Source organism: Triturus cristatus, chromosome 7, assembly GCF_964204655.1.
Source record: "Triturus cristatus chromosome 7, aTriCri1.1, whole genome shotgun sequence".
Lineage (NCBI taxonomy): Eukaryota > Metazoa > Chordata > Amphibia > Caudata > Salamandridae > Triturus > Triturus cristatus.
In genome coordinates this window covers 516,286,040-516,301,621 of record NC_140590.1, presented here as the reverse complement: position 1 = coordinate 516,301,621, position 15,582 = coordinate 516,286,040, and the positions used below count along the sequence as shown (strand labels likewise).

Below are 15,582 nucleotides of genomic sequence, written 5' to 3'. Positions count from 1 at the left end.
GTCTTTCTGCTTCATGCAATGGCTAAGCACAGCCACATGTTTGCTTTGGCATGCTTGAAGCACGCCTCTGAACCTCCTACAATCTTCAAAATACATCCAACATAGACCGCAATATGAAATACACACTCGACCAGCCATGCATAATAACCTAAGATGCTTATTCAATTACCCGAAAGCACTTGAAGCAACATCAGGGGTTGACAAATGGTACACAAAGGCTACAGTATAACACAGTACTCCACAGAGCCATTACCAAAGCAAAGCCTGTAGGTTTGGTTACTATGCAGTGAACATGAAATGGTGCTTCATAAAGAAACTGGCAGGAAGTAAACATACTTAACTATCAGGCACATAGGAACTGAACCTAATCAAATGTTTATGTATTCTAATGAGGGTGCAATCGGACAAACTAAGGTATATTCATTCTAACCAAAGGACATTTGAACCAAGAACATACATTTGACTATTGTGCAACTGCTGCAAAGGATTCAGACAAATGAACGGTACATTAACAGACTCAAATATGCACTTCTATAGTACTTACACAACACTGCGTTTACAAGGGTAAACTAAATATATACAAACTAAACAGACCACTAGAGCATTCATTCAAGAACGACACAAAACAGTTTGTATATTATTTCTAGAACACCCACATGGAAAGGACGCATTCTTGAGATTGAACATTGTACTATTCACCACTTATCTTTATTTGTCACTATCGTTCACTTAACCCCTTCAGCGCTGGGCGAATTCCGCCGCGGTGCTGAAGGGTTCGTGCGCGGGCGGGCCCATGACGGAACGGTTCCGTCATGAGCACAGCTCAACCGTGGCTCATGACGGAACCGTTCCGTCATGAGCATGGAAGGGGTTAAAAAAGTTTCTGGTAAGGGACATAAATGATGCAAACGAGTTTTTTTTAGCTGTGGACTCCCAAAAAGAGCAATATTTGCCGCTTCCTGCAGCGATATGGCACTCTTGATACCTTCTAGTGGTGCAATATTGCAGCTGTACATTACCTAAGGTGCTTGAGAATAAATTCATTATAACAGCATTGAAAACTCTTTGGGGCCGATTCCGATCCTGTATTTTATTTTCCCGTACGACTCGTATCCATATTTTTTTACGTACGAATCGTACAAGTACCGTACAAACGGTGAAGTACGATTCGTACGGGAAAAATACATACGAATCGCCTCGGGAAAAGTCTACGAGACGTCCCCGGACAGTTTTACGTACGAGTCGTAAAACTGAAGTCCGAGTGCACAAGTCCGATCCGTACCGGTGTTCCGAATGCACAAGCGTATGGAAAACGTCCCATACGGAGCGAACTGTGTACGACCCCTACCCCGGGTACACATGTGCCCGGGGTACGAGTCGTACGGCCCCCCACCCCAGCCCCGTATGTACGCGCCGTACCCCCAGCCCCGTATGTACGCGCCGTACCCCCATCCCCGTATGTACCCTGTAGCCATTGTAACACTAACTTTCATTGGAAGTCTGTTTTGTGATGTAGCAAATGTATTGCATTGTAATTGCATTTATATAGTGCTTACTCCACCTGACAAGACCTTAAAATGATTTACAGTGAGTAGCACATTACTCCTGGAAACGAAGGTTAGCGCTTATTCTAGCAAAGTATTGGTCTGTTGAATTCAGGGAAGTGATTTCATGCATTTACTTATGTTTTTTAGATAAAGGGAATAGGAGGACAGTAGGGGCTTTATGGGATAGAAAATAATGGAGCCAGGGACTAAAAATAGAACCTCTTAGACACTAATGTTAAATTAAATTAACCTATTTTAACATTATAAAATTAAAATAAATTTAATTTAATTTTAGGAAATATATATATAGCCATAAAGCATTGGTATTACTTTATTATAAAATGAATTCATAATTTTTTTTTAATTTCAATATGAGTGCAACTTTAATTGTTTAATGAAATAATTAGGAATAATTTAAATTAATTGTGAAGATAACTTTTAATATTTTTACTACATAATAACTATAATTTTCATGTTTTAAGTCAGAAACCTTTTTTATTAACTCTTAAGAAACAGAATTGTTATAATTTTAATTCAATGTAATATATTCAAAATAAAAAAATATTTAATTCAAATCTAAGTTAATAATGCTGAAGCATTTTTTGTTTTTTCATTTAAAATGAATATTATTTTTAACTAATTTACATTAATATTTATCCAAAAAATAGATTTACATTTGTTTTAAACTTTAATAAACTTTTCAACTTTTCTTTATAATTCACAACAGATTTGCGTCCTGTGGTCGAGACCTCCACCTCAAAAAGGGGCTTTGGCGGGGCGGAATCTCACTGCTGTTAGAAGACTCTAATAACACTTAAATTAACCCATAACGCTCTTAAGAGTCTTTGGCATTTGAAAAAGGTGTTGCACTTCCCAGTGGTAGGAGAATTTAAAAAAAAGACATGACTCAGGGAAAATGTCCATTTGAGTATGTGAATGCCATTCTCTGCTATATTTTGTACTACCTGCTTGTTTGCATCTGGTGATTGGCCATGTCTGCGTAGATCTAGCCAACTTAAGGACCACTGAAGCTTGCTTAACAAGCACCTTCAAAGAATCACTTGGTCTTTACTTATGCAATGAGAGTCAAATGTCCCTGAGTTCCCGTCTGCCTTGCTGAGTGCAACCTTGATACTCCACACTCCGGCACATCATTTCACACCGCCACCCTGACTGCTACCTAGATCACTCACACTCCAGCACACATGGGTCACTTCTGCCTCTCTGAGTGCTGGCTACAGCCTCCACACGCCAACACACAAAGTTCACGTCTGCTTCTCTGACTGCAGTTCCCATCCTCCATTCACAGCACCTAGAGGACTCTGGGTATGCACTAACATTTGTGCATCAGTGGCAGTGCCGGACTGGGAACCCAAAGCAGCCCTAGCAATTTTGTCGGACCGGCCCTCACCATGGGTGGGAGGCCAGAGTGAATTACTACTGCAAACCAGAACCGTCCCCCAGCACTGCTACTTTTGTTACTGGGGGCCGATATTGTAGCATCGCTGCAAAATCGGCCCCCAGTATCAAAACCTGCCCCCACCGCTCCAAAACTGGCCCCCACCCTTCCAGGCTCCAGGGCAAATGCCCGATGCCAGCTACAACCAGTCTGGCCCTGATCAATGGTGAAAAATGCAACACATACTGCTACAACCCTAGATGTCTACAGCAGCGGTGAACCCTCCAGCCTCATCTTCCTGATTGGTAGTTGTAATGGTCTGCTAGAACAATAAACATTCATATCTCTTGAGACCTCTGGTGTTTGGAATTTTAGAAGAGACTTTGTTTCAGATGGCTGTGGAGATAGGGGTCCCATGTGTGCAGCTATCCCCAATGGCTTGCTTTGTTGTGCTAGATGGGTCCCTTTTCAAGTGCTCAGTGGGCACAAGAGTACATAAATAGCATAACTATATATTTTACGATGAAATGCCAGTCCTTACACTGCAAACACCGTCAGTCGCATGCATTTCATATGCAAACCGCATCACATTAAGTTTGCTAGTCGCCCTAACACAGCTCACAGATAGTCGACATTCTTTATAATAGTGAAATTTATTTTTTGTGATGATGAGACAGATCTGTTAAGACTGGATTTTTTTAGGTCTGGGTTTTGACAGTACAGCTATCAAATAGATCTATTTCTAACAATATACATAGAGAGAGTTTTACGTCCACACCTTTCAATCATTGGCTTTCTTTGGCCAGCCACTTTCGGGCATTCACTTGAAATCAGTTAATCATGTCTTGGTTCAGCCCAGAGCATTTATCTGGGCTGACCCAAGACATGACATCTATTCACACCACTGGGTGTTTATGTGTAGCAACTGATGAATGGAGGTTGCTAGCTGGAGCTTAGTTTGGAGCTACTTTTTACATGTAATTTGGGGTTTTTACCAAGAAGTCTTTATGGGTGGTGCAAAGGACCTTGAAAGCGATCCTGTTTTTGACAGATGGCAGTATAGGGCTTCCAAAGAAGGATGGATAAGATACATTTATGGCGGTTTAGGCATATTCTGGCTGCCTGTTTTTGTTAGCCTTAGTTATGTTGTGTTCTATTATTTTATACATTTTTAAAGCGCAATGGTTACTCCAAACAGAGCGTCCTTGCGCTTGGACTGCACTACACAAACATCAACACAGATGGGAAGAAGAGAGACTACAGAGAAAGGGAAGATAAAACGAGCCGGGAGCAAGAAGGCACCAAAAGCAGGTCAGCCTGAACAACCAGGTTTTAAGATTCTTCCTAAAGGTTATTTCTAGGGTTTCTTATCTCAAGTAAAAGTGCAGAGTATTCCACAGCTTCAAGACCCGGAAACGAAAGGACAATCCACCCAAACAAGATCTTTTTGTGACAGGCACCGCAGACAATGTAGCCTTTTTTGCCTCCAATGGGTACTTTGGGGTGGCCAGTGCAGATGTTGTTACAAAAGCAGAGGTTGAGCATGATGAGGCATCTCATCAGCTCCCCATGAGTGGAGTAGTGTGGCTCACTGGTTAGAGGCAGCAGACCCGGAAGCAGAGGACGGCCCGGGACCAGGGTTCAATTCCTGACGCAGCAGGGTCTTGGACCAGGGCCAGCGGACTCGATAATTCTCGTCTCGTGCCTACTCTAACCAGGGATCACACTCGGCAACTCTGGGCATTAGCTTGCCTCATCTCCTCAACGGCCCCCCACATTCGCCGGGGATGCCTGGTTTCACCTTGGAGATACCCATGAGGGACCATCTCACAGGGATAGCCAGGACGGGTTCCCCAGCGGTCTACAGCGCCACGACGCCTCGGCAGCAGTGCGCTTTACAAAAAACACATAAATTTACATTTACATGGTGGCCAGTTTGGAGTAGTGGAGTGGGAGTTGTAGGGAGTGGGGAAAGCTATAGCTGGATCCCTTTGACTACGGCATTGGCTTGTTGCACAAATGACAGCTTTGAGTCAAAGAGTATCCCTGTGCTTTTTTTATGTTTTTGAAGTGGTTGAAGGCAGAGTCCTGAGGCCTGGAGGCCAGTTTAAGGGTAATGACAGGTTCAGATTCTCCTGTGATGATGATCTCAGTTTCATTCCCGTTACTGCAGAGGAAGCTTTACTTGAGCTGGAAGACATGGCCCAGCAGGAGGTGGTGCTGGTGGTGGTGTTTATGTTACTGTGTAGATTGTGCAGATGTTTACTCGATACTGCTTGATAGTAAATGTTGAACGATAATGATCCGTGGAATACACCACAGGATCCCATATGTTTGGGAGCTTCAGCTATGTTTTCCATGGCCGGCTTTAGCACTGAGAGTGCCGAGTATGACACTCTTTGTTGCCCCCCCCCAAGCAAACCTCCTTCTCCATAAATTCCCTCACTACTATGCTCCACCAGTGCCCCATAGCTCTCAATAGCCCCTGACTAACATGCATTTCATTTATAGCACTACTCGTAGGGTGTCAGAGCACTTTACATCACACGCACATTACGCAAAGCCAATGAATCATACATGTGTAAGTCATTCTATAGGACATTTTACATGAGCCAATGGGGATTACAAGGTGTAGGAGTCACATGTCAACAATACTACTAGGCAGTATATTTTAAGAGTGGACTAGCTTTACTAAAAATAATGTATTCTACCCAAATGAACCATTTTTAGCAATATTAAGTTAATTAAAAAACTGCGGGGGGGAAACATAACATTCTAACCGATACCATGCTGTTTGCATGCAGCTCTCTGATGACAGTTCGTAACTTATGAACTGCTGTAACAAAAAGGTAACAACAGTAACCTACTGAGCGATACACATAAAATACTGTTCATGAATTGTGTGGTACACATTTTTTGCAACGCGCATAATAACTCTCAACGCTACTGTATCATGAGTGGAAACTGCCACTGGACAAAACTCTGATCTCAGCCCAGCAGGAACATTAATCACCAGCGTTATCTAAAAAGTTTTATTGTTGCCTGAAAACTGCTGGACAGACAAGGAACTCTGCAGCAGGTGCTTTTCAAACCTGTTATTTCTCAACTCAGCGCTTGCCACCCCGCCACGGAGGTCAGCACCAGGTGCTGCTGCACTGCCTGCACCGCCCTAGAGCCGGCCCTGGTGCTCTCTGTAACTGGACCAGTAGCCCTGCTGCGCGTGTTTTTAAAATCTGTCTTGCTCTACTGTCTGTCCTCTCGGTTTGTGAGATATGTGGAGTTTTCATTTTTTTACACCGAATTTCAGTCATAATAGAAGACAGACATTTTACTTAAAAGGGTCAAGGTTCAATAGTGAAAGGAAGTTCATTGTAGGTGTAGAGAAAGTAAAATAACATGTAATCTGACAAGTCGTGTGAAATTACAAACAAGGTTATTTGAACATGTTATTGTACTTATGATCATTAGTAGAAGTAGATTTCACTGGATATTTTGTAGACAATGCATACATTTGGCCTGCAGTTTCTTAGAGGTTTTGCTTGGCGGATGCTCAGTGCACCTTCAGTATCTATGGTGCCCCTAAGTGTGAAAACTGATTTTGAATGCACCAACCTACCAGTGCTGAAAAAATCTAATTTTGAATTGAAACATAGTATAGGCTTGCTTTTTCTTCTACCCTATGCTTATTAATTTGAGTCCGAAAAAGTGCTAGGAATGTCTTGTAACACCCACAAAGGTCCCACTTTGATGGTCAGAATATTGCCTAACATAAATACTGTGTTGTAAATATCAAATACAAACATATTGTCCCATTAAAGTTAATAACAGAAATCTACTTACAATGGATTACACTTTTCTACACATTTAGGAGTAAATATTTATGTTAGTCTATATTTCTGTACATGACATTCTAACATGCCACAGGTGGAGGGTTTTACAAACTTTCACATTAGACATTAATTAGCCCCACCATGGAAAATGACATTTTCCCAGTGCATTCCCAAGCCCATAAGTGTGAAAAGGTCTGTCTACCTGACAGATTTTCGGAAACAATATACTCTTCCTGAGACTGTATCTGTCAGTGGATCTAAATTTAATTTCTCAGGATCTGTCATTTGCAGTTGCCGACTACACATGTCCACTAAATTGAAACTTTGGTGCACAAAATATTTCTGAGAATCAGATCCTTGGTGAGTATTTACATGCTGCAAGAACAACTCCTAATACATTTGTGGCTTGAATTGGGCTTCAGCATGCAGAGGGTTAATCCTGAGGGCATGGATGAAAGGTTGGTTAAAATGATGCCCTTGAAAGGAATTGTTCCATAATTGAACTGAGTGTGCCAAAGGAGGAAAAATATAAATATTTGTGAGAGTGAGTTTTAGCAAAACATGGAACTGGACCTTCCTAAGAGCTCAAGCATTCCAATAACTCCCCAAGATGAAATCATGATTTAGTGAGTGGCGTAAATTTAGTTTTGATGGTTAGAGCGTGGATTTAGGGGAACTCTGAGGACATCTTCCAAGGATTATTTGCAGTAATGGAAAAGGAATATGAATCAAATAATTGTTTCATTGCATTGTGTCAGCGCCTAGCTGAGCCATATATGACTGACCCTAAACAGTAGATCAACAGTGTTGAAAGGTAGAAAGGAAACCAAATAGTACAAGAAACAAGTCTAAGCAGGACATCTGACAAACAGGTGCACAACAAAAACCTTAACACCAGACAAGAGACACAAATAGCTGTTGATATGCCATGGTGGTGGCGGGTGGCTGTGCCAGGATGCAAGAGAGGATGGGTACTGGGTAACTACGTCAACTTCGCTGCTCCATAGACTACTTCTACCACCAAAAACACCCACTGTTTCAACTTTCAATAAGTCAATAGACCTCAAATGTTAGGGTGGCCTACAGAAGACACAGTACTGTCACAGAGAAAGCTGTACACCATAGTCCAAAGGCACACTGACATGTTGTGAGTTATTCATGTGTTGAATGCTGGAACCTTAGCCACTAACGTGCAAGAGTGCCAGCCCTTAAGTAATTTCCTACTATTTTTGACATTTCTAGTTTCAACTCTAACTTGTCTTTGTCTAGTACTCAGTGGTAAAACCCCAAACCTACTGAGCTGGAACTGAAGTAAACAGGTCAGAACCATTTTGTTCTTCGCAGCTGAGATCTGAAACATACATTCAGAAGTAACTGGAAGGCAGTGCCCCTCCCTATCTAAAGTTCTCTGAAATCCGGCACCATAGACCTGCGCACTGAGTTGTGCTTTGAACCCACAGACTAACACTGGATAATGCCCGCTATGAAAGTGATTCTCCCCCTCAGCTGACACATTCTGAGGTTTAGGTATGACCTCGGCCCGTTTTGTTTGTATTCCAGTGTCACTGGGCAAGGGGCGCATGCAGTGACATTGGTTCAGTCCCACTTGGACAGTGAATCAACATGCACATTCATGCCACGGGGCTCTCGTTCATGGCCAACAAACAGCGCCGCGTGCTAGCCGCGGTCAGCGCGTAAGCGTCTTCCCACATGAAGCTCTTTACAAAGTCTTTGCAAATCAACAAAGTACAACAGCGTTCTGAAGAGAGTTATCATGTGGCTGTGGGTGCTACGGTTACCATTTGGACCAAGAAAGGTGCATTGGTGCCAAAGACCAGGAGCTAAAAAAAGGATACGTTTTGATAACTGCCACTTCACCAGCCACGGGCTGGGAAAGAGGGAGGCGCGAACTAAAACAATCTTCCTGTTTCACTTTCCTCATCCGCGGCGCGAGTGAAAGTACAGCGCTGTCGTCACTTTCACTCTCTTCATGGCGCTGCCAGGTCCGGTACAACAACACCCCCACCCCTCCCCCCCGCGCCAGACAGTGCAGGCCTGCGGACGGAGTTAGCAACAAGACACGAAAGAGGAAAATTGTATCCAGACGCGCACGCGGCTGTGTGATCGGACACCGGGTCCCGCCTGGAGGACACGCAGGCAGAGTCCAGGCGCTCGCAGGCGGGAGGCCGCGCGCAGAACGGGCCACAGCTGAAAGACAAACCGGAAACCAGGGGCTTTCCTACCTGAGATTCGGTCCCTCTCCATCACTCCGGCCGGGTATATTTAGCATCCCCGGTGCGGTCCGTCCCTTTAGGAGGCGTTACTCTGGCTCTCTCGCTTTCTTTCCGTCTTTCTCTCCTCCCTCCGTCCCTCCTTCTTGGGAACAGGCTCTTTGTCTGCCCTAATTCCTTCAATCTGTGGCGCGGCGGAGCGCGCGGCCTAGCGCTGCGCCCGCACCGCCATGTGCTCGTCATATGCCTCGGCCGCAGACTTAGGCTGCCTTGTCTTGTCTTGGAAGCCGCGGCAGCGGGAGGGATGTCAAAACGGGAAGTCAGGGGAGGGCCGGGTGGAGTACGGAACCCGTGTGACCGAGGAAATTACACTGACTGCTGAGGAAGGGCCTGGCACGCGCTCTGCGCCAGTGACTGCATCCAGCACACACGCCCCACACCCCAACCACCGAAGAATATTTTAAGACATGAATGTTATTTATTCTGCGGCAAAACGTTCCACAGAGCATCAATATGCCGGTGTCTTTTAAAAGACCAGTGGACTGAGTGTGCAACTCTCTGCTCTAGGCTTGTCTGGAGGAGACGCTGCAGACAGCAGCAGTGCAAGCTTCACTCATACATACATCGAGCACGTACAGCACATGCAGCTGTGCAAGCTTCCCTCGCACACTCTTAACTGCATGGGTAAAGCAATGCCCCCTATACAAACGCTCAGGCACACCATAAGAGGTCATGCAACTAAATGCACTGCAAACTTCATTTATAAACACAAGCAGCGTCGGATTGGTAACACGGGCACTCGGACAATGCCCGAGGGGCCGGTGTCCAGTTCCAGCCATGGGCTGCTTTTTTTTAGCAGCCTGGGGCGATTTTGGCAGCCGCGGCCCGTGGAGGGTGTTCCGTGGGGCGGAAAGGCGGGGCGGGGGAGGGGCAGGGTGGGGGGTACGAAAAACCGGAATATGGATAATTGGAGGTAAGTAAACAATTAAATAAATAAAACAAATTTCATAGCGTGCCCTGCATCGCCCTGCATGTGGGGCATTTTTCGTACCCCCGCCCCGCCTTTCCGCCCCACGGAACACCCTCCACGGGCCACGGCTCGATTTTGGGCTTTTTCTGCATTGTTCGCAGCTGCCAGCAGCCCAGTGGGTGCCTGAGTGGTCTCTCTGGAGACAGATGGGCGTCCATTACGTCCCTTTTATCACCGGGCAGAGGTGTCACTCCCTTTCTCTTGCTAGGCCGGCCCATTAATATATGCTGATTGAGCCAAAGTGGCCTCATATGTTTTCAGGTGTGTTTCACCAGTGCAAACTAATCCGTGCATTTTTTTTTAACCCCCTCCCCTTTTTCTTTAATAAAATTTTGCAGAAACAGTGTTTTGCAGAGAGGCAATATGCAAATGTGGGCCACTTTTATTTAGTGTGCCCAGGCCGATTTCCCAAGTACAGCACCTGCGGCAGCAGTGTTAGCTTTCCACACACAACAGATAGAGCACGAACCACAGTTGTGCAGTCTTCGCTCACAAACATGTTAGCTATATCAAAGGTGTTGGAAATTCAGAAATCTGTTAGTTATGCTGCCGACGGATTACTATATGGCAAACGCTGGAAATCAATGCAGCAGCAGCATCATTTAATTCCAGTAGCCATGAGTATGGGCAGCAGGGGTCACTGCAACAATGAGTAGGTACATCATTACATCATGGGTAGCAGTAGTACAAGCTTAATTTACACAAGCAAAAATATGCAGCACAAGCAGCAATGAATAGAGGCACCAGAAAAGGTCTTACATGCTGGAGCAGGGTAAGGTCCCCTCATGCTCACAGAGGAATTATAACACAGGCAACAGTGCTGCATTGCAAGCTTCTTCAACACACACAGCATGCAACAGCACAGCAAGCTTCCTTCAGAGACAAAATCCAAAACTGCTGATTGGGAAGTAAACCATCTGGGTTGCCTCATACACCAAGTATTTGAAGCTTTGCCCAGAGACAATGTCAGACAGGAGACTACATCTTCGCCAGCCCTACTAGCCTTCTGAAATCTGAAGCCTGTGACTCGGTTTCTCAATAGGCCTGCTTTCCTCTGGAGCTATTTATCCTGTCTCTGTAACTGGATTGTAAAGGGGATGCGCTTCGACGGAAGAAGCAGAGAGCCCACCTGCTATCCACAAGTGCTCCTAATCGGAAGTGACCGAGGAAGCTGGGTCTGGCTAATGAAAGCCTCAGAACAGAGCTGGAAGGCCACGTCAGTAACCGGCTTATAGGCCTTGGGCATATACGCTCACGTGCTGACATGGGGGTCCCGGGCCCTTCGCTCCTCAGTCACAGCCTACAAGGCTGAATGTACTCCAACCCTACTGGCCTTTCGGTAATGTACTAGACACGTAAATACTAATGCCCCAGGTCTACCATCATTGAGATAAGTTGACTTGCTACGAAGTCTACCCTTTCCTTGTAGGCTGCTGTGTGTCCGCCACATATTGAGGTGCTGTGTAACTAAACTCTGCCATAGGAACCACAAGACCTCCACCAGCACGAGATGAGGCTACACCGCACAACTAGGACTGTCTGCCTCCCAGCAGTCGTTTCAGTCTTGCGTAGCCTGGCGGAGGTCCAGTGCTTGAACTTTAATATAGGCAAGGGGAAGAGGACGAGCAGAACACTGTCAGTCGGGAGGCACAGCGCTATGCCATGCTGCATCATTAGAGTATTCACTACTGAGCATTTAACAACGCACACTACTGAATGAGATCTGCAGGTTGACTTCCCGTTCTCGATTTTGAGTTTCTGTACCTGTCTCTTTCCCTTGCAATCTTGTGTGCCTGTAATCTCCTAAGTGAGCGCGTGAGGGGCAAGACTTGCTTGATCTGCCCAAGATCACATAGACTGACGACAGTCTTGGCTCTGTAAATGAAGGCTAGAAAGCACATATAAGGACTTTCGACTTGCTGTTTATAGAAATAAATAGGATGCTTCTCTGCTTCACTGGTAGCTTGTAGATAACCACCAGATAATAGTGTCACTGGAGGGACGTGGTTCGGAGAGTCCTGTGGAGCCAGGAGGCCCGCCGTGAAGTCAGAGGTTACGTTCCTGCTGCTAGCGTGGGCTGTGAGTGGATGCTGTGCAGGGTGCACCACAACGCATGCACAAGCAGGAATATGTTCCAGGCGGTGATGGCGGTATGCGGTGCTTGTGTGGTGTTCTGGTGTGCTTTGAGTATACCAGACCCCTTCGCTTCCCGGAGTACAGTGTGCCTGAGGCCAAGGCAGAACTGTCCATGACCAATTTCACACATGGATTGGAAGTAGTTTCTCATTCAAAAGACCCACTTTATTTTTTTATAACTCTTTTTATTGAGTGTTTAGAGCTGATACAAACTGTACAAACCATAAAAAGCAAATTGACACGTTTCCAGTTCACATCGCACAGTTTCTTGTTCATCAGTGGAAAATTAAACCGGCTCAGTGGCTCTCCCGTACGCGCCATGGTAGTGCACAAAAAGAACAAGTCACTTTGCATTTCCCCATAGCACATATATCGTGTCTTCTCTGGGAGCCCCCCGCATCTTCTCATCGTCGATAGTGTGCCAGACCATATCTCTGAATTCTTGCAAGGGCCCCACACCTTATCGAATTTCCTTGGACACCCTCTGGCCTGATAGACAGATTCTCGGCGTTCATGCACCAATCTAAGTTCATCAACCAGTGGTCTATGTTCAGGGCGCCCTTTGTTCTTCAAAGCCTGTGGTGACACCCCCTTATTTACGGTTGGGTGGTTGGAAAGTGGGGTTCCTCTAGCTTGGGACAAAAAGTGGAAGTTAGACTGCAACTGGTTGTGAGCATCATTTGAGTATGCTGAGGAGACAGAGACCTTTTATGCGTTGGTATGAACAGATGGACGAGGGCGTTGGCTGATCTCATCTGCGAGACGCTGTTACCTCCACCTAGTCCAACACAGTCCCCACTGTGTCCCTTGTAACTAGGGTGCAATACAGAGAGCTGCACCCCAGAAGGGCTGTGTTCATGAGGGCATCACCCTGCTCTAAGCCCTGTGAGTTTTCCCAGTTAGAGCTACCCTGCACGAGTGTGAAGAGTTTTCTGAAGCACCAGTGACACAGGAAGGCTTTTGTGTATTTTCTGTTATAACGAATTTAGAAACATAGATATTCTATACATTCATATTCTTTATAAACAATTCTGGATTTTAATTAAAGGGTTTGCCTCTTTTGCGACCAGGTGTGTGATTTAATTTTTGCCACAGCAGTGTTAATTTAAAGCCAAGGAAGGAAAGGTTTAGCCTTCAACAAAGCTGGGTTCCAGGCTTGAAGAAGTGTTTAGATAACAAGGTTGATGAGGCATGAAGGTCATGGTTCAAGTGCCAGGATGGAAATAGCATAGGAACTCATAAAGATTTGGTTTTTAAAAAGTGGTTCATATAGCAGTAGTTCTCTTTTCGTTATAAGGCAACAGTATGGCTGTACTCATTTTATCAAGCTTAAAAATTTGAAAGAAATGCTGAGTCATCCCAGACAGGCCACAAAACAGTGACCTGTGTCTTATAAAAACTGTATTTGTTTATATATTTTACAGAGAGAGTTGCAGGGCTCAGTGTCGTCCAGTGAAAGGAAGTTCAGTTAGGTTTGTGTTTTACAAATGCCACATGCAAGCATGCATACAAAAATACACGCATAGTTTGACAGAGTACTCGGATTCCACTCGACATGCGATGGGAATCCTATCTGATACTCTTCAGTTCATATCTCATTGACTGTGTGTACTAAATCCCAGGCTACTCTGAAAAATGTAATTTTCTGAGGCAGATACTTTGTTTCAGCCTTTAGTTTCTATTTGAGGCCTCAAAGAGTCTAACACTTAAGGTCTTCTCTTAGGGTGAGACGCCCAACCAAACACTCGTGAACGATGTGTAACTTGGTACAAGTTTCTTCAAATACACACTTTGCCTCGCAAATAACACAGAAGATTTTGAATTCAATTGACTACATGGAGCACCTGCAGGATTGGTGGTTTCATCTTGTCAGGTTTTTGCCTGTTCCTATTCTGAACACTTGATTCCCCCTCCTCTGCTCGCGTTTAGTGAGTTTCAGTGGTAGCCAGTTGTAGAGTACGTTGCACGATCACCATGGCCCTTGTCTGAGTCACTGCTTGTTGTTGCTTAACTTGAAAGAGTGGACGGTCTTTTGGAACCATAAAAAAGTATAGCTCGGAGCAATTGGCCAAATCAATCATTTTAGAGGTAAACATGAGGTACAAGTTGAATAAAACTTCCAAGTTTCCTACCTTGAACTTTTATGACATGGCTGAAGGTGGCCCCAAGCTTGCAGGCCAACCAATAGGAAATGCTCGCGGCTCTGCCTCTGCTTGTGGTTTTGTCTACATTCAGGTAATGGAATGGCTCCTTCATCCATGAGTACATGTGGCCAAAGGATGTTCTTCTAGTCATTCTCTCATCATCATTTCCTAGTGTAATGTAAACTTGGGTGTCACCGGCATTCATTTATATAAATACTCAATGTTGCACTGTGCGTACAGAAGAAAAGCAGCCGGCTGATAGGGAATAATCGAGTAGCTATTCTTACGAATGAATCGCTCCCCTGACCCTATATGGATTTGTTGGCTCCAGGTTAAGGAAGAAGTAAATCTAATCCAAGTAACTTCAAGACCATTTCCTACTCCCATTGGGCATGCCGATCTTGTGCTCCCTAGTATCTCTCGCTACTGACAGCTTAAAGGTTTAGTGCAGCTTGTAGACTTCCATCTAGGCCAAGAAGGTCCTCTCTGCTATTTTCTAACGTGGTTTCACTTTCTCTGCTTGCTTGAGACTTAAATGATGGTCACTGACATTGACTCCATGAAAGTCACTTGATGTTCAGGAAGAACTTGAAATTTCATTGCACTTAATATATTAAATTGTGAGGAGAACAGCCACTTTTTATGACGAGCTTAGTGATTGACATTTTTACTCCTCTCTGAGACCACACAAGCAGTCCAAAAACGGTCTAAAAGGAAGAGAAACTCTGCTGTATACAAAAGACTGTAGTAATCCTATGAAGGGATGCACCTTGACTGGTTGGGTGATTTTGCATTTCTTCCTGAGGCAAGAAATGTTGGAATGAGATGAACAAGAGTTGCAGGGGTTGGTTAAATCTTTATGCAAGTCAACAATGTGGCGCCATGTTATAGGGCAGCCATTTCTCAATGGAAACATATATTATGGAAAGCCCTTTCTGTAGCTGAGGCCGATATAACTATTTCTGACTGTAATTTCATTTAAAAATGTGGTTTCTCGACAAACACCTTTGTGATGCTTAGGAACTGGTGGACTGGTTAAGCCATCAGATGACTCCATGATGCTAAGATGCAGAGTCTCACTCCTGGTCTGCAGTTTGCTCACCTAATCAATTGTGTGGGTTGTAATGCAGCTTCACGCCAGTGGATAACAAGCATTTACAATGCAATGGTCTCGGCATTGGTAAAGTTAGAGCTATTGGCATTGCTCATGACATTATTTTTGTTTATGTTTTTAAAACATTTAAAGAAACGGCATTGTTATTTAC

General features: G+C 44.7%; 1 protein-coding gene across 2 annotated transcripts in view; it reads right to left on the bottom strand.

The window, feature by feature from the left end:
* The window catches only part of SEPTIN9 (septin 9), an 844,294-nt gene that overhangs the window by 592,775 nt on the left and 235,937 nt on the right, over positions 1–15,582 (bottom strand). Inside the window, exon 1 of one of the 2 annotated variants that reach the window (XM_085616877.1) lies at positions 9,020–9,257. The exons of the other annotated variant lie outside the window; for it this stretch is intronic. Within the exon in view, the coding sequence (XP_085473003.1) occupies positions 9,020–9,041 (22 nt within the window). The 5' untranslated portion in view covers positions 9,042–9,257. Of the gene's footprint in view, positions 1–9,019; positions 9,258–15,582 lie in introns of those variants that run through there. 2 annotated transcript variants of the gene reach the window in all.